General features: G+C 43.0%; 1 protein-coding gene across 4 annotated transcripts; it reads right to left on the bottom strand.

Moving 5' to 3' along the window:
* usp22 (ubiquitin specific peptidase 22) lies at positions 1–22,493 on the bottom strand. Of its 4 annotated transcripts, none has more exons than XM_076887251.1 (14): positions 22,306–22,493; positions 21,819–22,087; positions 15,038–15,170; positions 10,776–10,889; positions 10,002–10,103; positions 9,004–9,170; positions 8,754–8,901; positions 8,280–8,382; positions 5,579–5,737; positions 5,149–5,275; positions 4,974–5,065; positions 3,085–3,147; positions 1,812–1,961; positions 1–1,727 (listed from the first exon to the last, which is right to left on the bottom strand). In XM_076887251.1, exons 2-14 carry the CDS (start codon positions 21,936–21,938, stop codon positions 1,685–1,687), a joined length of 1,521 nt encoding a protein of 506 aa, XP_076743366.1. In that variant the 5' UTR covers positions 21,939–22,087; positions 22,306–22,493; the 3' UTR covers positions 1–1,684. The 4 variants fall into 4 exon arrangements, with proteins under 4 accessions (XP_076743366.1, XP_076743365.1, XP_076743367.1 ...); XM_076887250.1 differs by lacking the exon at positions 22,306–22,493 and adding an exon at positions 22,194–22,292; XM_076887252.1 differs by lacking the exon at positions 22,306–22,493 and adding an exon at positions 22,202–22,280.
* Positions 22,494–22,516: the final 23 nt, after the last annotated feature.

Below are 22,516 nucleotides of genomic sequence, written 5' to 3'. Positions count from 1 at the left end.
TTTTACAGATATAGATTCTTCTTTATTTGAGTGTCTTTCCATCACTGTGTCCAGTTCTTGCAGCAGTTACATGTGTTTTTGTGGAATGACTGACTGGCTCAAGATATTTAATTTTTTTTTTTTTTTTTCTGATTATGACCCCGTGGCTGGATCCAGCAATATAGAAGAACAAATCAACTTTGAGGTTTCACCATTTTGTTTCTACATACAAACTGTACATATATACTTTTACACACGTCATCAACATGTGGAACAAAAAAAAAAAATCCTATCAAACTGTGATACCCAGCTCAGACGGCATGCTAAATGCAAGTACTGATTCAGTACATGAACATACGCTACATACGCACGCGCACGACACACGTGCATACAAACAGGACACATACGCGCTCTTTTTTTGTCTCTTTACACTCAATAACACATTTTATATAAACGCACCTAAGCTGAGGTTTTTTTAATGGATTTCTTTTGCTTCTTTTTTTAATCCTCCTCTTTCTCGAGCATATTCACGTGCACACATTCACACACATATAAACACACTGAATTAGAGCAACATGCGGCCGACAGTTAACACTGCAGGACTGAGCCTGTGACCCACTGTACAGACTCTCCTCCTTTTTTGTTTACTTTCTTTCTTTTGCCATTTACCTGAAACAGCATCATTACAATGTTCCATTAATGTGGAGAACACGACTGAAATCAAAAACAAAAAAAAGAAGCAGCCTATAGCAGCAGTGTCATGAAAGTCATGTGTACAAAAAAAAATGATATATATGAGATTGACAGCACAATGTAACGCAGATGAACAACGTGAGAGTCCAGGGAGAACGCAAAACTGCAAACAAATGTTTTTAAATTGCAGTATGTATAAAAATATATTTACTGTGTTGTCTATTTCCCCATTTTTGACGAGGAGACAGGCAGAAAATAACAGATCCTTCATGTCCTTCGCAGGGAAAATGGTTTCTGAGCGATAACTACAAGCTCGCAAGTAATAAAAATGGAATAAACTTCAGACACAATACTATGATTAACGTCTTTTTTCCCTTCCCCAGTAGCTGCACTCTGGAAAAAAAAAAAAAAAGCATACGAAGACAACTTCCACCCTTGAAATATTTGGTCTTTTGGAGGAGCGTAGCTGTGTTAGACAAGTGCGCTTGTGTCCGGAAGATTGCCTTGAAGAGAGGGGGAAAGAACAATATCACAACAGAGCCTTGTAGCTCTGTGTAAAGCTGTTGCTCTGCTTCTTCCCCTACATATGCAGCTGTGCAAGAAGCATGTAGCAAGACATTGGTGAAGGACAGCATTTGTGATCAAGTGAAGCTTCTCTTGCATTTGTGTCTGATAAGAGAACAAAAATGTAGAAGGACTCTGCACTCCTTTTCTTTTCTTCTTCTTTTTTTTTCTTTAGCAGACTTGTACACGGACTTGCTGCTTTCTTCTTCATCCCCTGAATTCAAGTACATAAAGTTCCTTTAGGGCCCATCCAGTCAGATTTGTTGGATTTCTCCTGCACAGCAGACAGTGTCCTTCTTTCATGTCACACAGAGTAACTAGACTGGTGTGTAGTAAGGGTGGGACTTGCCAATGACAACGTGTTTCTTTGCCTTTCTCATCACTCTGTTACAAACAAATCCTTGCGTCGTCCCTCAGCTCATCCTGCAGGCCGTGCTGATGCAGGGTCTTATTCGTACTCCAGGAACTGTTTGTGGTAAAACAGAAGGTACCTGAGGAGATGAAAGCACCACGAGGTCAGTCAGCAGCAGAAACACAAAAGCAAAAATGTGTCTCAAGCTCTTTGACGTTCTCACCCTTCACTATCCAGGACATCCTTGATGCTAGCCTTGGTGATAATTGCATCGTCACATTTGAACCACTGGTCCTTGTGCTGTCGGATGAAAGTGGTGTAATGACCGCTCTCTAGTGTCCCCTGGTGGTTCACCACTGCAAACAAGCTGTACCTGCGACAGGAAGAGAGCAGAACAAGCTGCAGTTTGGCTTTTACTCAGTTCATAATGACTTCCTGCTCTGCTCCCAGGCTGTGGAACTCTCTGCCCCCTGAAATAAGAAATATTGGTTCTCTCCCCCAGTTTAAATCCCAACTCAAAACTCATCTGTTCAAATCTGCATATTCACTGTGAATCCACTGTTTGTTTATTTTATCTTGTGCTTTTATTTTATTGTTCTTATTCTGCCATTGTTTTACTAAGTGTTTTATCCTATTGTAAAGTGTCCTTGGGTGACTTGAAAGGCGCTCATAAATAAAATTTATTATTATTATTATTCCTTCCTACACACCATTTCTTCAGCTGTTTTGTGAGTTTAGCCAGGACTACAACAGTGACTGCACAAACAAATTCATCTCGCTCTCACGTGATTAGAAATGTGCTCTCAATATTCATCAAGCTTCCTTTTCCTGTTGTTCAAAAAAAATTCAGGTTTCACTTATAACTGGCTGGGAGAAAGCTGAAGCCTGCCTGTGGTGTTTTTTAGGACAGCAGCAGCATCAGCGTGTCGTTCTGTAGCTGCTGATTACCACATTACCAATTTTCCTCGACTATCCCAATATTTTGATCATTCACTGGAGGTAATGCTCTTCCTGTTTACTGGGACATTATACAATTATTGATTCAGTATGTTGTGCCTGGATCACTAAAAGTTATTGTTCCCAGTTCACCATGTTTTTGTACAAGGACTGTTATTATACTGCAGCATTGTAAATGGCTTTTCCAGACACTGGAAGCTAACAGATAATCAGCTTAGCTGTTATGACAGGTAGTTTTGCAAATTCATAATTCCTACTTTGTTGGGCTAATTTCCATGCAAACAAATGAGGTAGTGGATTCTACCCAGTGAAATGAATGTAGCTGTGAGACCAGTGACAAGAAGAAGCAGTCAAGCAGACAGTTTGTGATGATTAAAAACAGCACATTTCTATAAACATGCGCTTCATGAAGCCCTGCTGCACCTGTCAGGTGTGTTTCCACGAGGCTCACTGTGTCAGGTGACAGAAGGATGAGAATATACGTTTGGTCCTTTTGGATTATTGTGGAATCGATGCTGCAAACGTGTCGCTTTGCTTACTTGTTGTCGTTGTTGAAGGGATCCACGGTCTGCTGGTACTGCCCATTCATCCGGCTTTCTTTACTGAAACACGCGGCAGAGACTCAGTAACGACATACCAACTGTTGTTCTTTCAAGCAGAATAGTTTCCTCGGATGTATTACACAAATTAACATTCACTGCAAAAGCGACTGTGACTGCTCAAAGAAATGAAAAGAACACTTTTCGATCAGATTATAGCATCAAGCCAGTGAAATATCTGGTCAGTTAAGTAGCAGAGGACATTGTTATTCAGTGTCAGCTGCTTTGTTGTTAATAAAATTAATGAAAGATCCACTTGAGTCCCCAAAACAAAAATAGTTCTACAGGCCTCTCACATTTTTTCTGGCTTGTTTTTTCCCCCCACTAGTTTTGGCTCGGATCAGTGTCACTATTGAGAGCACGAGGCGATACCTGGACCCTAAACAGGTTGCACAGGTATTTAAACATCAATATGTGCTGTTGCCAGAAGGTTTGCGGTGTCTTCCGGCACAGTCTCAGGAGCATGGAGGAGATTCCAGGAAGCAGGCAGTTACTGTAGGAGAGCTCGACAGTGCTGTAGAGCAGCGTTTCCCAACCTTTTGGAACCACGGCACATATTTCACATTTTTGTCTAATGTCAAAAAAGTTTTCTCCAGGACAGAGGTCAGCATGACTATTATGTAACTTCTTCTATTTTACTGGCAGTTGGCAACTTAGAGTACGAAGTGGAAGAGAATAGAAGAGAATGTAATCGTTCTGCTCGTTACTCAAGCCGCTGAGACTACTAATCAGGTGGAACCAGATAATCTTCCACGGCACACCTGATCATTTCTAATGGCACACAGTGGTTGGGAAACTGCTGTAGAAGGTCCTTAACCCATTAGCAAGTCTGGTATCTGCTCCTTTTGTGGAAGGAGGAACAGGATGAGCACCTGCCAGAGCTCCAGCAGGACACTGGTGTGAATGTCTCTGACCAAACAGACTTCATGAAGGTGGCCTGAGTTCCCGACTGCCTGGCACTGTGGATCCTGACTGGCATTTGCCTCATAATACCAAAACTGGCAGATCCACCACTGATGCTCTGTGCTTTTCACAGATGAGAGCAGGTTCCCTCTGAACACGTTACAGACGTGAAAGAGTATGGAGAAGCCATGGAGAACATTATGCTGCCTGTAACGGTTTGGTGATGGATCTGTGGTGTCTGGGGAGGGACATCCATGAAAGGACTCACAGATCTCTAAAGACTAGGCAAAGACACCCTGATATTAGGTATCAGGATGAAATCCTTGGATCCACTCTCAGACCCTACCCTGGTACAGTGGGTCCTGGGTTCCTCCTGATTTTGGGGGTTTCTTTGAATTCACCCCATTGTAGGTTGATAATTTTCATTTCCATCAAGTGATGTGGTATCCTTTAGTTCCCAGCACACACACCAGTACAGATATCGAGCATGATTTTTTTCCCCCACAATGAGATCTGATGTGTTTTCAAAGTGTTCTTTTCATTTTTTTGAGTGTTATATACAGTACACATACACGTTTGCACAGTAAGGATGTAAACATATTTAGATATGAGCACATAGTAATGTACTCTGAAATAAAACACGGCCACCATATTTTTCCAGCTGACTGATGAGTTAGGAAATGCAGGCGTCATCCAGACTCTGCTGCAATGATCAGTCTTTACGGTTGTGCTCATTAATGCCAAAAATCAGTTTATGACCAAAAATCTATTTTTAAAAAAAGAAAAGACACTGGACGCACACAAGTCCATATAAACACAGTTGTTACTGTGATTGAGGCCTAGCATGCACACAGCAGCTTCTAGTTTTTATGCACCTTACTGGGTTTTCTTTGACAGCTTCCACCCTTCTTTTAGATTGTGCTCACCTAGAGGCCATGAACGGGGTCATGTCCAGCTCCAGAGGAAAGGAGACATAAGTAGTGATCTTCCGCCGCAGTTTGGCCGAATGCTCAAACCTCTGCGAGCACACGCACATATCCACGAGTTAGAACAGGTAATAAATATCCCCCTTCATTAGCCGTCAAATGTAACCTCTCTTACTTTGAGGTGAAAGCACGCCACGATGGGCAGCTTCTTCATCGTCAGTTGCTTGGTAGACTCCTGGTAACTATGGCAGCCGCTGCACTTGATCTTTGCGCTGCTCCCGAGGTGTTCTGGTCTGGTGAACCTGGACAACAGAGGGTGAGATTTGGTACCAGGGACTTGTGCTGCTGCTTCCCCTGTCAGGAAGGGTAGGAACAGTTTTATGTGACGCTCATGATGATTCTGGGATGAGGCTAAAGGGTGGGTCTCTGAGTTTGCAGAGCATGTAGGATTGTTCTGATTAAAACGCTGAAATTATTCTTTTCATTTTACAACCACAAAACAGACAAAAACTCCCCACCTGTTTATCTTTTAATGCTGATGACTACAGCTCAATCCTGACGTTTCAGATCATGTCTCTCTGATCTATTCTTCATATGCGAGTTACCTGCGCAGACAGTCCGTCAGTGCTGTGGCTCCAGTGGTGTGACTCTCTCCGTTAAGTGCTGATCCATCTCCTCCGGGGCTGAGGGGCCAGAATGGTGTGGAAGAGCCTGGCAGGTCCAGGCTGATGTCCCAAAATGGGTCTATAGTTGTTGAAACACCACTGGGAACCAAACAGATGCCAGGATGTCACGTGACACGGTCAAGTGTTACTCTTGAGAAGTCACAGCTCAAAATAATCATTATCATACCCAATGTACAATGATCCAGAAATGGTAAAACAGAACCATTTTACCTCCGAGTCATTTTATGACCAGCTATGAGAACGGGATGAACCCAGAATCTCACTTTCTTCCCCTTCTTTATTAGAAACATCAGCACAAGCTCATTATCACTTCATGTCAACTCATTTTTTTCACAGTTTGCTTTAAAGGATCATTTATTTTCTTGCAAAAATACAGGAGGTGCAAACAGCAGGTGGGCGGAGCCACTGTTACTGACAACCATATTAAGGTTATCTGTTCTTACTGACATCACACAGAGAAAAGGGTTATGAATTTTAAAAAAGGCTTTAACTCACATGAACACTATTTATGTGTAAATATGCAGTTTAAAAAAAAAACAGTTGACTGGAAAAAGTACACCACTGTGTTGAAAGGAGGTGAATTTAAGATAAAAATAAAGCAACATTCAAACAAATGAAAGCCAAAGAATTCCACTGGTGGTCTATTTATCAGTTTTTTGCAGCTGAACATTAATTGGTAACACTGTGTGTTCATTCTTAAGGACATAAAGCAGATCCTACTGGTTCGTGGTATATTTGTGACTGTGTTTGTATCTTCAGTCATTTGGAACAGCTGGATTATAACGCAGCAGTTTGTTGCTCAGAGCTGCAACACAAACACAAACACTGCTCAGTTAATATCCATTTTCCAAACTGCACCCCCGTTATCTCTCTAACAGCTCCACTAAATCATCTATTGTTCTGCCTACTTTCTCTGTAATGCATAGTGTTCTTGTTAAGCCAAGGGCCATAGCACAATTACAAGATGTATCACTGCAGCGCCGGCTTTCTGTCAAATTTAGCTCCATCTCTTTGCTCTAATAATTCCACTTCCTGGTGCCATGAATCTCCACAAAGCCGCCAGTGTCATCAGAACAAGGGCTCTTTCAAAGCCATGTCACTGGTTCTGACATGAGCTTTAATCAAATTCGATGGCTGCACTCTAGCCTAATCCAGCAGTCTTCCTCACCATGAAGATGAAAGCTCTGAATAGTGTCGCTGACTGGCAACAGTCTGGTTATGGTTGGTCAAAGCAGAAATTTCTGACTTTCTCCAGAGCTGCCACAAAAAGAAAAAGAGGACCGCATTCCTCTACAGCATCTTTTAGTTAGTCAAATTTTATAGGGATGGATTTAAAATGGCAAAAGGCTTCCACTTTAGTGGCTGCAGGATCTCATCTCTGATCTTTTCAGATGTGGTCCTGTTGACTTGGTCAGGTGATGGCCAGCTCACACTGGAGTGGGAAGCAGTGGGAATGAGAATCAGCAACTTCAAGTCTGAGGCCATAGTCCTAAGCTGGAAAAGGATCTCGTGGCCACTCCGGGTCAGGGGTAAGTTGCGCCCCATGCGGAGGCGATTAGGCATCTCAAGGTCTTGTTCACGAGTAATGGGGAGAGGGAAGCAGGAGACTGACAGACAGACTGGAGATGTCTGGAGTAGAACTGCCACTTACAACATCTAAAGGAGCCAGTTAAGGTGGTTTAGACATCTTGCAAGGATGCCTCCTGGGTGAGGTGTCCTGGGCATGCACTACAGGGGACACAGGGCAGACCCAGGAGTGATTACAACTACACCAGCCCACCTGGAAAAACCCAGGTGTTCTCCTGGATAAGCTGCAGGGAGGTTAGGCATTCTCTGCTCAGGCAGCTGCCTCTGTGACCCGGCCCCAGATAAGTGGAAGAAAACGGATGGATGGAATCACAAAATTGTGGCTCACTGTATTTACTGCTGATTTCTTTTTTCCACTGGAGAGGCACCAGCTGTGTTCCTCAGCTAAGCATGACTTGACAATAAGCTTAAAACTTCTTCTGACAGTAACAAACAAACTGCTACACTTAGTGCAGTGACCCAGAAATGCCGCTGCCTGGGTTCAAGTCTGACCCGTGGCCTCTGCAGCGTGTCCCCTGCTCTCTCCCGTCTACTCGTCACTTCAGCCACGCCAAATAAAGGCAAAAATGCCCCAGTGTGTGAAAATATCTCTTATATGGAAATAGGAGCTAATCACATAACAGATCAGTTTAAAAAATAAATAAATAAAAAAGGCGGGCTAGTCCACTCAGAGCTTCAACAGCCTCCACAAACCACCAGGTGGAGCTAGAGATCAACTTTACATGCCATGAAAGGCTGTTCCTGTTGCTGCAGTGTAGCAGTTCACCAAGTGTGTGATTGATGGTGCAGTATGTGAATGATAGAGGAGAACGGAGGCATTAGGGAGGGAGGGGGAGGAGGGTCACCTCGAGGCAGGCCATTAGACATTCTCATGCAGACAAGTGAGGCCTGTTTGGTGGCTGTTTTGTGTCTTCATGATGGAACTGTACACTTTAATCTCTTTATACAGACTCTAGTGAGGCATCAGTAGAGTTTTAAGTTGTTTTTTTCCCTGCACACAAACTTACATTCTCACAGACACACACACACTTACTGGCAGGCTTGACAGGTGACGTCAGACTGCAGGCCCCCTGTGAAGATTTGGTCAATGATGCAGTTACAGTGGTTCGGGTTGTTTGCCTTCTTCCCATTGTCATCTGTAGGGACACAAAGAAAACACGCACACACACACACACACACACACACACACACACACACACACACACACACACACACACACACACACACACACACACACACACACACACACACACACACACACACACACACACACACACACACACACACACACACATTAAAGCACACTGTCACTAAAAGCCTTACCGTGTAACTTCATAAATCCCCACTGTGCTTATAAACTGACAAGAGATCCAAAAGAATCAATACTGCCTCTCATGTGTTTTCAGCCTCTTAACTCTCCGTGTCAAACATGTCTGACTGAAAGTCACATGTCTCAGCTTTGATGGTCGTCTCAGCTTGTTTATGATATCGTCTCTGTGCGTCTGACCTTTGCAGTGTCTGTGCAGGACGTCCAGCGCTGCGATGAGGAACTCGTGGGCATCCTGCTGCTCGTAGCCAGCCAGGTGACGGGCGTGGGTCCACACGAGGTGGAGGAGGCGGAACGGGATGTGAGGTGAGCGGTGGCCTGAGTAGAACTGCGGTAAGGGGGTGGGAGGAGTTTGTGTTTTCAAATGACACTTTCTGAATCATCGCCTTGTCCTCTCTAAACTACTAAAATAAAATCAAAGACGCAGTACCTCCTGGAACAGTTGCGACATCTCGCACACCAAGCAGGAGTTGCTCTGCATCTCGCATTTGTGCCGGTCCGAGAGGAAGAAGTCTCGCAGCAGTGGGGTGTGTGTCAGTGCCTGGACGATGCAGTTCATAAAACACGTGTTGCCCAGATTTATCAGCCCGCGCAGGCCTGCAGGTGGAAGAGGGACAGCAAAGGAAAACAGACATAAACGCAGTTCAAGGAAACAAAAGTGTGTGGACAGGATAAACAGAAAAAGAGGCTTCGTGGCTGCTGCAGTGTGGCAGCTAGGCTGCAATGCTGTTATACACACACACACACACACACACACACACACACAGCAATGTCTCCAAGGCACTAGTGGACTGCATACAGGGGAAACCATTGCCTGATTAAAGCAGAACCAACCACATATATTAAAAAAAACAAAAGAGGTGGGAGAGAGAGAGAGAAAGGAGGAGGAAGGAGAAAAGGTGGAAGGAAAGACAGGAAGCAGAAAAGAAAGAAGGCTGTAGTGTTTTTCATGGATGAGCAGCCAGCCCTGTAATTCCCCTCGTCTTAGACAGAGCCAGGGATGTTGCTGGCGCTGGAGCACGTCCCTGCAGGCTGCTGCAAGGTGTTAAACGTATGCCAGCTCTCCTCACTCCGACATACTGAAGGTCCCACCACTGCCTCACTCCAATATTCATCATCACTACAACAAATAATATCTCCTCTCTGCATCACCCTGTGCCTGTGACTGGTAGCTTTTCATATTATTAAAGGAATGGGTAAAGCAGAAAGTTAGCTCTGCAATTAGCACACGGGCCAGCTGCCATCACACAGGCTTTGCAGTAAGAAGCTGGCAGGTTAAAGAGCGGCTGATGTCCAAAGTGTGTCAGACATTCTCACAAGATCCGGGCTGCAGAGTACGTGTGAAAACATGATGGATGATGGTGTTGCTTCATCTTTGATGTGATGTCAATGTGCGTGTGTGTGAGAGAGAGAGAGAGAGAGACTAACCAATTGTACAGTTGGAGGTGATCCTCCTTCTTTTGGGGTTGTGACGCAGCAGCTCCAGCTCCCTCTTCGTCGGCTCCCACGTCGAGTACTTTTCCCCGATACCTGGAACACATTTACACGGACACACAAACCTGTGTAGCCTGAACCATGAAATAATAATTTTGAAACTGGCGTGGTTACTGAAGCTTCTTACAAATGAGAAAGAAAGACATTAAATATGCATTTGCATATATCAGTTAAAATTTCTATCATTTTTGCTACTTTCTGCATTTTTGTGTTGTCTATTTGGGTTTTTCGGGGGGGAAAATAAATAAAAATCACACTGATTAATTCTCAAACACTCACAAAATACACTTGCCGTTAAAGGTTGAAGACTTGAATCTTTCTGTTCAAGCTTAGAGGGCTGCCATAAACACATTTGACCACTGCTACATATGCATGAACCCACTGCGGCTGCTCTATAAAAATCCACATTTACAGAGGATTAGAAACAATGTTGCAATACAGCATTATCATTCATATGAATATTAGCACATCAAAACTGAACTCTATAAAAACTTTTAACTGCAAAATGCTAATTTATATCTAATCAGGTTAATAAGCTGGATAATGAAGACCAGGAGTTTAAAGAATTTGCAGCGCAGTGTGGATTTTAATATTGCCATCTCAAAATGCAGTGATTGAGCACAGAAGTGCCATTGCTTGGTGAGCTCTGGTGTAGAAATGTCCCACTGAGGTCAAAGTCACTTGGTGCGTTGTTTAAAGTTGCTGTACCTTGCATCTTCCAGGCCTTCCTTTGTTCCTCTTTGGCGATCTGTTCCATCTCTTTGTCGTAAATGTAGTCTTGGCACATAAAGCAGTAAATTCCCCCGTACAGCAGGTCGATAGCTGGACAGACACAAAGAAAAGAAGAAGACGGCATTTTATTCAAATGCAGGGACACTCACGAGACTGTAAAGGGTTGCGTGTTGCTGCAAACTGTGTAAAAGGCTAACTGCTTCACCTCTCAGTTTTATTCTATTTATGTCACGCTGCGACGGCAGGCAGCAGGGTTCATCTGCTGACAGATCAGCCATGTGTTCACAGCAGCCAGAAACGATAGAGAGAGCAATGGGAAGTCAAAAGGTGAGGACGCCGCCTTTCTGGGTAATTTCCCACCATCGCAGACTCACTTAAATGCTCACTCACGGCCCAAAACAGTGCTTCCACTCCGTCTTACCTCTCTCTCCTCACCTGCTCTGTACCCTGCGGCAACCTGTTTGCTGTTGCCATAACAACCTGCCTGACGGCCTCTCTCTTGGCTGTCATCTTCTGCAGGTACAGAGGAAAGAATGGAGGGAGGTGAGGAAAAGCAAAGGCAAATATAAAAGTGAAGGAAGAAAATTTGACAGACTGAAGGGGGGGTGGGGTTGTAACGGTGCCAAGTGAAATTAAATGAAATCCTTGAACAATTCGGAATATCAAAAGGGTCATCGGGTAACCATGGGAACAAGAAGAGGGCAGAAAGAGAAGAGGACAGTGGTGAGAGAGCGGGAGGAGTCCGACATGAGGAGGCAAAGAGAACGGTGGACGTCCGTAAAATGAGCAGATGAAAGAGATGCAAAGGCAAAACAGAAGGTGGAACAGAAAGAAGGAGGGTGAGGAGGAGGGGCCGGGTTTAATGGAGGCTAATTCCACAGGGTGTATTAAAAACGACTTAATTACCTCCTCATCAACCTGCTGAGAGCGTCACTCACACACACACACACACACACACACACACACACACACACACACACACACACACACACACACACAGACACAGACACCCACCCCGCAGGGGGTCTTCCTGAGCCAAGTGATAAAGCAAAGCAGGCTTGATAAAAACCAGAGCACAGATTCTCCAACATCTGCCAAATCCAGCCTTTTGTCAGCGACACCCTCGGTGCCTCTGCTACGGCGGCGCTCTCCTGCACAACGCTGCAGTGTAACGCACTTGCAGCTCAAAACAGCCGTAATTCCATTATGTGGAGAATAAAAAATGAAAGACACTGGGTGTCGAGCTGGCGTCGCCGCTTTCACACTAACAGGATGATGCCTTTTGGTGCAGATAATACGCCGTTTACAGTGTAATTAAATGTTGCCCCTTTTTTAATGCTTTCGGTAATATCAAAGGCAATAAAAAGGTTGTACAAATGTCTGTGTGATCGACTCTAGCAACACAATAATCCCGAGTCTCAAAGCTTTGTGCTCCTCCATAGTTTTGTCATTTAGCACAGCCTATTTTTGCTGGAGTGAGACGATTAATTGATGTCAACTGTGTAAGTGTCAGAGAGCAGCAGATCAAGATGGATTTCCAGTCTAGAAAAAACATTATTTAACCAGTAAAACTAGCAGGAGGCATCTTGGATCCTACAGCTTGAGGCAGGTTATGTTTTAAGACTTTTCTTAGCCAAACTATTTGGTATTGGTTGAGCCATTTAAACAAATGTGGATTGTTAGCATCCAAATCTGCTAATCTACCACCTAGTAGGCAGCATGTCTGCTGTGAGCATCTAGCTACAAAACTAGATATGAGCAGTTATTTTCTGTTGTTTTGAACTGATGTTAACAATTATGGGCAGCACAGTGAAGGTCTTGGGTTTGAATCCACTGGTTACTGAGGTCTCTCTCTGTGGAATTTGCATGAGTTGGATAAGCAGAATAAAAAGGATGGATGTCAGCAATTATCCTGATTCTAACATGAACAATGACAGCAGACATTACGCTGCTTTCCAAGCTCATTTTAACACTCTTGATAAAATGATCAAAGACATTTTCATAACAATGAATAGCGTCTTTTTAGATGACAGCACCCAGTGCTTTTTAAGACTTGTTAAGGATATTCAGGAACTATGATCCCGATGATGTGGTTGCACTGCTGTGCTAGTCAAGTAACCATTTGAAAAAACACCAACCTTCCTTGTGCAACACAACTGTTCAATACTCATGATGACACAACTTACAAAAAAATCTGCACACCTGCGATGAAAGTTACACTCCCTCAGCTTTAATAGTACACTGCTAACACCAGGTCCAGTGCTAGCATGCTCAGTGTGAATGTGTACATAATGCACTGTGTTTCAGTCTTTTGTGATGTTTTTATGGAGCATGTACTTGTCACTAGCTGAGATCACTACTTCCATAGAGTACAGAATCACTTCTGATCACTCAAACTTCTCATTTGTCATTTGCTTTAGAAACAACTTCATTAAGCCCAAATTCAAATACATGAGTCCTGAATAAGTTATATTACACCCCTGTGTAACCCAGTAAACAGCATCACAATGCTATGAACCCTGTGTGCAGGGTTATGGTGCACAAAAAAGGCTCAACATGACGTCTAGCCTTCATGCACTTGTTCTAACAGATGACGGACCCTCGTGGGAGTCTGCGAGTTTGTGAGTGTCAGAGAGCTGGTGAAGAATCAACGTAGAAATAGACTGAATCAGTAACATGTGGTGTAAATGTTTCTGGGTTTAATAACTTGGGGTTTATTATTTAACTGGGGAAGGCACGTTTTCCCCTTTCTTATTATCATTTTTAGATAAATGTCACAGTCGGCGCTCGCATGATATTCCTCAGTCCACTGGGTTTAAATGAAGGCTCTGATCGTTAGTTACCCATTGCCATGGTGACTCTTGGTATCAGAGCTCCATCGACGATGCTGTTCTTTCATTACTCTGAGTGACTAAACAAACTCTGATCATCCTTTCTGGAACTTAGAGTTTGTTAAATCTGATTTCTGGAACAGGGCCCCAATCGCCACTTAACTCAAGCACCAATGGGAGTTTCAGAACATATCAAACTTTCACAGAAAGTCTCAGGCCTGCTGCAAGACACATAGTTCAGGGAGGAAGGATAGTGTACTCAGTGGTGTTTCTTTTTATTTTTCACCCAATTAGATGTGAATAGCAGCGATTTCTGCACACAGCAGAATTCTTTAGCAGCTGTTTATACTATCTGAGTATATGAGTTCAGGTACTACCAGCAGCTTTCTCAATATATTGATATTGACAGTTTGGGCAATATCATTGACCAAATTGCTAAATTTTTGAGCAATGTTTTGATTATCACAGGCTGTGTTCCCCAGTGGGAGTCGAAGCACTGGGCGAAAACAACCAACTGTTCACCAAACACCCACGTCTTTCTTCAGATCTGGAGCTGTCCAGATCGCGTCTGTTTCCTGTAAATATATAACTCATTGAACTGAAATACAACAATTTCCCGTTTTCTTACTGTGTGTGCCCAGGCCAACTAAGCAGCCTCCGTGCGAGCTGTGGTGAGAAATACAGCGCGCTTGCTTTGGCTCCTCAAAATAAAAGCCTGCTCAGTCATTTTAAAAGGAGAAAAATATACAGATTATCACTGAAAACAATGGCTCGTGATATTTTGTGTTACCTTCACTGACCTGCAATATTAATCCTGTCTACAACAAGGCTGAGAGAGATCTCATTGTTCTTGCTTATAAATACCCACACCGCTGAATGATTGCAGGGATTTTGAGAGAGGCTTTGGAGAGCAGGGAGGTGTACCCAATAAAATGGAAATGTGCTTAATTTTAAATCAGCCACCAAGACAGACCTCAGTGCCCATTCATTAGCAAGTTCAATACTGCATGCTTTCCCTCTAATAGGCTGCGTGAGGCCAAAATACACAGGTGACTTTCCAAAGCCCCTTGAGATGAAGTCTTTTAGGCAGTATTGCATTTATGTTGCACTCGCTTGCGTAACAGCTCACACCCCTGTGGCTCCGAATGCCTCACAAAAACCACAGATGCGTCACAGCTGAAATAAAAGCATTAATATAAGTAATATAAGAAGGCCAAAGCTGCTTATAAATATAGTCTCAAACACACAAATGCATGGTGTTTACAATGCAGTGGCACTAGCCTATACCTCCATTAGCCGCTGGCTGTATAATTAGCCCCGATGGTGTTGTGCTGGGGTGTGCATATTGTCCATGTTTGTTACAATGAGGAAGCTTAGTATGGGACCGTGAGTTTGTGTGTGTCATACCTAGGTTATGCCTTTTGCTCTTGGCATGTTCGTGGATGTGTTTTTTGGCAAAGCAGGCGAAGAAGACGCAGTAGAGGCAGGAGTGGAGTCTGTTGAGGTGGGCGCCGCACATGTGGCAGATACATGACTTGGCCTGAAAGAGACGGGGGAGGGGTGGTGGGCGGGAGGAGGAACAGCAGGGAGAGAGGGAGACAGAAATAGAGAGAGAGAGATGAAACGATTGTATGAATCTTCTCAAACTTGTACTCCACACAAATCATAAAAATTGAAACAGCTTCAAGGATGAATCTTTGTAGAACCCATGACATAACCTACGTAAGTGGCCGATCTCATTTATGTGTGTTACATGTTAATCATCTTGTGGATGAGTCCCTGTGTTTTACATGCTGATAGAAAAAAAATGAATTGCTGGGACTTTTCCCCCACCTGGGTCTCCACTCTTTGTGGTGGTCAGTTGTTTACGGGTGTAAACATATTACTCCTCTGTGCCTTCCCTCACATCCAGTCTGACAGTTTCTGCAATCTCCCTCCAAGAATTTGTTACATTTGTGACTCCTTATGTTGCTGCTATGATGATCATTCATTGTCCTGAGATGATGATTGTTACTTTATAAAACTTCAAAAACTTGATGGAGCTGAACTGGCCAATCACGATACTTGTGGGCTGCGCCAACCCGTGTAGCTACATTTTTCGTGAAGTGCATGCCGGGTTACGGCGTAGGGTTCAGATGGGTTTGCAGTTATGCCGTAGGTTACAATGCAGATTTCCCGTAACTATGGCAATTTTGCTTTTAGCGCACCGCATGTTGAAAATTTCAGTGACAAAATAAAAGCATGTGTTTATATATTTGTTTGTTACAGATGTGCTCAGATCAAAACCTGAAATCTCTTATTTACAAAAGCATTCACATTTTTTGCTTTACGCTGCACTACGAGACAGACCTTGAATTTCCTGGAGTCCACCCGTTGCCACTTGAACACATCAGAAAGAACATAGAAACATGAATATGCTTCAGCCTCTGTAGCTCAAACAATGGATACAAACAAACAAAACCATCCAAAACCATCCCCACAAGCAGATTTGCATAGTATCCATGAGAGAGGTCTAATTGTAAACTGCAAAATCCTGCTAACTAACCACAGAGAGAGTGAAACTTGAAAGAGGGTGATGCAATACCGAAACAGAGGCATCTTAATGGCTGACTTTTCTCCATTTTTACACTTTTCATAGTTTCATTACGACTCAGCAAGCACTTGGTGAGTGTTTGTAAACAAGTCAGCATTTTCCATGCAAGCTATGGACAACTGTGGGAATCTGCGAGTGGCAAAAAGGCAATCACAAAGAAATTTTTGGTGCAGCACTGTACAATGCTTTGCAACCAATTTACCTTGCAACCTCCAGCAACCACTTTTCCCTAGTGGGGTCGTCAACTAGTCTCTCAGCTAAGGGCCTAAGACTGCCTGGTCATTGCAAACAGAAAAACTGAACACCAAGTAGTGTGAGCAGCATCACTGTAAGACTTTATCTAAGACAAAACAACGAAAAGTCTTTAAGAGCTCATTTAAATGCACCACGTCATCGTGCCAAGGTCATCTACTGTACATGACGTCAAGCCTGGCATTTCTAAGCAGCTGCAGTGAACACATCAGTTTACACTTCTGGATGTCAAAAGCTATTTTTCCCATCTACTCTGTGTTTTCTATTAAGTAAATGGAACATTTCTCAAACACTGCTCAAAAACCTACAAGGCATTAATGTAGCTACAAAGCATGATGCATTCTGCTTTTTAATGCGATATGGCTTAAAGTACAGAATCAGGATAAAATTCACCTAAGCCTAAAATGCACCTCTTAAATATGAATTGTGTTTCTTATTCGTTATTTTCGGCAGTCATGGAAAGAAAAAAAGAAGGGCGGCGTGACCGTGGATGGAGGGTAGATAGCAACAGTTCAAAAGCATGCAGATGACAAGCTGGCATGCCAATGAGCTAGCATGAATATAAGGAGGTGGGAAGAAATGAGCAATGCCTAAGAAGAGGAGTGCAGGGAAAATAAGCAAAGACAGGAAAGAAAGGAAAGCGGGTAGAGAATGATATATGGGAGAGCATCAGACACAAAGACAAGAGGAGGAAATGTAGAAGAAAATTAGAGCTGGAATCATGAGACAGGTTGATATCAGTGGCATTTTATAGAAACTCTACCTTAGAGATCTAGACTGGTAAGCTAATATACATAAAATGGAAAGGCAGAGTGACAGTACAGTTTGGTGCCCAATTTAGAAGATGTACGGATTGTGGCAAATGATGCCGTCTTTACCTGACGTGTATGACCAAGAAGTCTAAAACCCTAAATTATCAATGTCAACAGAAGTAAAAAAAATAAATAAATAAAACAATACAACCAATATGAAGAGAAGTTAAAACTGCATGTAGATTTTATTTAAATGAAATTTTCACATTATAGGAAATAAACCTTTTTCTTCACAAAACTCAAAACTATTGTGTTCCTCCTCTATAATCAGGTTAGCTTAGCTTTGCATAAAGATCAGAAGAAACAACTAGAGTGGCTTTGCAAAAAGAAAAAAGGAGTAAACACTAACATCTCTAAAGGCAGAGATTCTCATGGCATCTGGCATCATATAGTTCATAGTGCTGTAGGTAAGCTAGCTGCCCGATTCTAGTTTATTTTACCATCGTTATCTCCTGTCACCTCCAACCAGACAGCTACCCCTCCCTGAGCCTGGTTCTGCTGGAGCTTTCATCCTGTTTAAAAGCCAGTTTTTCCTTCCCACTGTTGCCAAGCGCTTGCTGATATGCGGTCGTCTCATTGTTGGGAGTTTTCCCTCCATTATTGTGGGGGCTTTACCTTACAATACAGGTAACTGTAATTTGGCACTGTATGAATAAAACAGAATTGAATCAAAAAGTTGAACAATTTAAGCAAAGTTACAATATGTGTGAAACACATTCACAAGCCTCTTTATTAGACACAACTAAAATGCTTGTTATCGTTACCTAATTAGCCATTTGCTTGATAGCAACTCAGCGCTCTGAACATTTCTACATGCCTAAAGATGTCTCTCTGAAGTTGCTGAACAAAGCTTCAGAATGGGGAAGAAAGTAAGAAGTAGTAAGTAGCAGCCTTGGAGTTTTGTGCCGTTTCTATCCACATCTATCCAGATCAATATACATAGTTGTGTAGACTGACAACAGTCCCAGTGTGCAACTAAATTTAAAATACTGGCAGCGTTTGTACAGAACTTTACATCATTTGAAGTTGACTTATTAGATATTGTAGACAGTGTATGAAATCTAAGTGTATGAAATCTACTTAAACCACAGAGTACACACTGTGATCACACGGATGAGAGAGAGGTCACACAGTTACCTCCCACCCATTTCAGTTTACACTGTACAGCTAAGCAGTAGCTTCATAGTTGTTACCATAGGTTACCAACCTTGTCTTACTAAACGGATGAGGGTTCTGACAAATGTCACACATTTGCTTGATTCATGCAGTGTTTTTTGAGATCCATATTACCAAAATAAAAGCCTAAAAACCCTCTAGATTAAAAACTTTTCATCTGGGCTTATTCCTCATTGAGTACCACCTCTGCTGTTCATGATTTAAAAACATGCTTCTCTTGTGAGTGTAAATGTGGGACACAGATACAAAAAAAAAAAAAAAAAAAGACATTCTTATTCCAGTCACACACACACACACACACACACACACACACACACACACACACACACACACACACACCCCTCCTTGCAAAACTGCTCGGACAGCACATGAATTATGAAAATACCCATCAATATGCAACAATCTTTCGTCACTCATTCTTTTGGCTGTCATTGTTACAGTGTGCACGTCTGTTTAGCTAGTCCCCCAAGGACGCTGTATTCATGTAGGATTTGTGTCATCTTCTCTGCTCTACATCTCCACATCCCAAACTGTCAGTAAGAGCCTGAGCACATATACACTGCACAGTAGTTATGGTTTAGAACACTGTGTACTAAGAGGCCTTGTGGTTCTTCTAACACCCGAAGAACAGCCAAGCTCCAACTGTGTCATATTCCTCCAAATGCTGCGATGTCAGAGACGAGCTACCAGTAGGCGGGGAGAACTGGAAAGGGTAATGGGATGTAAAGTTGCTGGTTAGAAAAGTGTAAAGTGAGAAGATTATTACACTGTGCGCCCATGCAGCGACACCTGTCTCATTCATTTAGGGAAAAGTTGTGGTAGCCTGCCATCCCAAACAACAGACTGATATTTATTTATGAAGATTAATCAATTATTTCCTCCTTTGTCCCAGGCAAACTAAGAAATAACGGACCCGTTTTACAGTCATCACTCTATTTTGCAGCATTTAGTCTTGCAGCATAAATATCAGCTGTGCCACTGAAAACACCCAGGTAAATCTGATTTGTTGATATGTCTGATACTAAGATTTGGTTGTTGTTGGAGTGTGTGCCCTTGAAACTAGTGGAAAGAGTAAATGTTCAACACAGAAAAAGCAAAACAAAGGGCTAAAAAAATGAAGCTGAACTTAAATTTAAAGCAACAGCTGTCACTGTCGTAATGGCAAATACTTTGTTGACCTTGTTTATTTTTGCCACCAGCTCCGGGTTTCATACTCAGAGGGCCTCTTTCACTTTAAATCTACTTTGTGTTGCAGTGGCACAAGCTAGTAGAAGACAGCCTTAGGAGGACAGAAAATATTGCTAAATCTGCTAAGCTCTGACGTTTAGTAGTGACTCACCAATTTTAAAACATGGTCTTATTTTATGGTCCCTTGAGCAGCCTATACTGGCTGTTAAAAAGGACTATGTCCTGGTCCTTATTGTCAATCCTGTGCTGTACTAATGGGTCTGCATTTTTCACAGTTCAAAATAATCCTTTTTTTTTTTTTTTTTAATCCTACTGGGCCTAAGTGGAGCTGCTGAGTTCTTCCACTGTTTGAAATTATCCGTTTTAGTTCTCTATCCTCCCGCTCCCAAGCACACTGTTATTTGACTGGCTGCGCCTCATAAACAGATGAGCTGAAGAGTAGGTGGGCGGAGCTTCTGTGCTAACAACCAGAGCCGTGTGCCTGACCATATTAGGAATATCTGCTCTTACTGACATCATACAGACAAGTGTAGGGGAAAAAAAACCTGCCTGAAGCCTCTGACACACAAGATCTACCAGAGGATATGCTGACCTCATTGTTTGAAACTTTGGCTATGTTTAATATACAGAAAATAAAATGTTAAATGTTTTATTACAATGTAAAAAGATCACATTAGGATTGCGGTGAGAAAATGCGCTTTTACTCTGCAGTAGACTGATAGAATTCAATGTTGGCGCAATTCAGATGAGATAAAACACTTGTGTGATTGTCAGTGAAGTGAGTCAAAGAACTGAGTGTTTGAATTCTAAAGGTGAACCAATACTCGGTATTCAATCTACATCTGAAGGTCAGTGGACTGTCTGATGTACACAGCGCTGAGGCTGACGCCAGAGGTAATGGACGACAGAGTGGCAAGCGGGTGATTAAGGAGTTGTATTTTTCACAGGTAACACTTTCAAGTGTTGCTGCTTGACTGTCAAAATGTATGCAATTTGTTTGCCATTGTTGTTTTGAATGGCCCTGGAATCACAATACTTGTCCTTTCCCTTTGTTGCATCCCTGCAGCAACCCAGTGTAGGTGCAGAGTGTGAGTAGCAAGCCAAAATACACCAATGCTTGCTGAATAACAATAATGTATGGATAAACTTTGCGGTTGAAATATTGTTCAGGGTCAAATTAAAGACTGTCTTGGACCTGAAACTAGACTGGAAAATCTAATCTATGACTGTCAACAGACTTCTCCAGCTGGATAAAAAGAAAACAAGTGCATGACAGGTGGAGCAGAACCCTGGTGTAACAGTTTCCCCATAAGAAGCATGTGTCTGATTGGAGAGGTGTCCCACATATTTCATGATAAGAAGGGATTTTGGCCCTCCAGGGGCACAGGAAGAGACCATACAGTACATATACCATCTGCATACGCACCATTTATTTCTGTATACATGTCTCCTGGACCTTACCAGTGCAGTATACACACAGATAATGCAAACACAACATGCTATATGTCTAAGTAATGGCATGATTATTAAAAAAAATAAACAAAGGAGAAGAAAAATAATATTTCCTCTTGCAGCGTAACTGAAGACACACATTCTGTTGCTTTACCTGTTAAACCTCGTTGATCCTGTAATGCTGAACAAACATGGCCATGCTGCATATCTGTTATCATAGGTTTATGAGGACAAGAGATATGAAGTACTTGGCTGATTTCAGAGCCATCAGTGCCCCAATAAGCGAGGAAACACCACCGTGTAACACTGGCCTGCGGTCTGCTGGTGGGAGGAAGTGGAGCCACAGCAGGCGCAGTGCCAGTGCAAACACATGCACATCATCAGCTTGCTGATCCATCATGCGGACTCTAGCTTTGATCTAAGCTAACGTTCAGCGGCGAGGGGGTTAACTGGGTGACATGCTAGTAGTTTGCATCAGTTTGAGGACACTGCAGCTGTGGTGAGGTGCTCAGAGTGGCATTTAAGCGCCACACTGAGACTAGAACAAGTCTCTGAGCTTGGATAGTATTTGGCTGAGGGGGAAAGCGGTACTTTGGCATTCACCGTCTGTTGTTGTGGAAGGGCGGAGAACTATCTACGCACACGACGGCAGCTCAGCACACAAACACACGCATACACGGTCGTACATTAAGGGTCCCTACTAAACACTCGTTACCTTGCGTTTTCTGGTCTCAGCTGAACCACTCCACACGAAACACTGATAAATGACCCTCAGGTTCTGCTTCCAGTTGTCCACTTTGAAGCCGTTGACATGGGGGCAGCCTGCGGGACTCATGGTAGTCACAGCATCCGGCTTCACTGTCCACTGAGCGACGAAACCTGTTCAAATCCCTCAAAGCAGACCCAGTCCAAGCGGGCTGACTGGCTAGCTCTGCCAGGGTTCGTTATCCACCAAGTGCTGCGTTCTGGCTAACTGGACATGTCCTGGTTGCAGAAGCAGAGACACGCGCAGTAGCAAGCATAAAGACGAATTTTACAATATACCTCTTTTGGAGATGTGTATCATTTATGTATTTAAATCCAGCTATACCGCTTTACATGTAGTTCTTCACAGTCGCTCAGTTACACGTTAGCAAGCTGGCTAAAGTTGGTTAGCATTGGAATTTCAAGTAGCTTACACGGCGAGTGTCGTTAAGACCCACCTCATTCATAGCGACGGACCAATCACGACCGAGTGCTGCATGTGATTGACATGTGCCAACTTTCGTTCAGAGGGTAAAGTCCTGCCTCTAAAAAGAAGGGCGCTTCGTCTTGATTGGTGGAATTCTCCAGCTAACCACATCCGCTTGCATACGTACGTTCATTGGCTGAAGCGAAAATTAGCTTCAGCGTAACAATTACAAAAAAAAAAAA

Source organism: Maylandia zebra, linkage group LG8 (assembly GCF_041146795.1).
Source record: "Maylandia zebra isolate NMK-2024a linkage group LG8, Mzebra_GT3a, whole genome shotgun sequence".
In the NCBI taxonomy this organism is placed as follows: Eukaryota; Metazoa; Chordata; class Actinopteri; order Cichliformes; family Cichlidae; genus Maylandia; species Maylandia zebra.
This window is presented reverse-complemented; position numbering and strand designations above follow the sequence as displayed.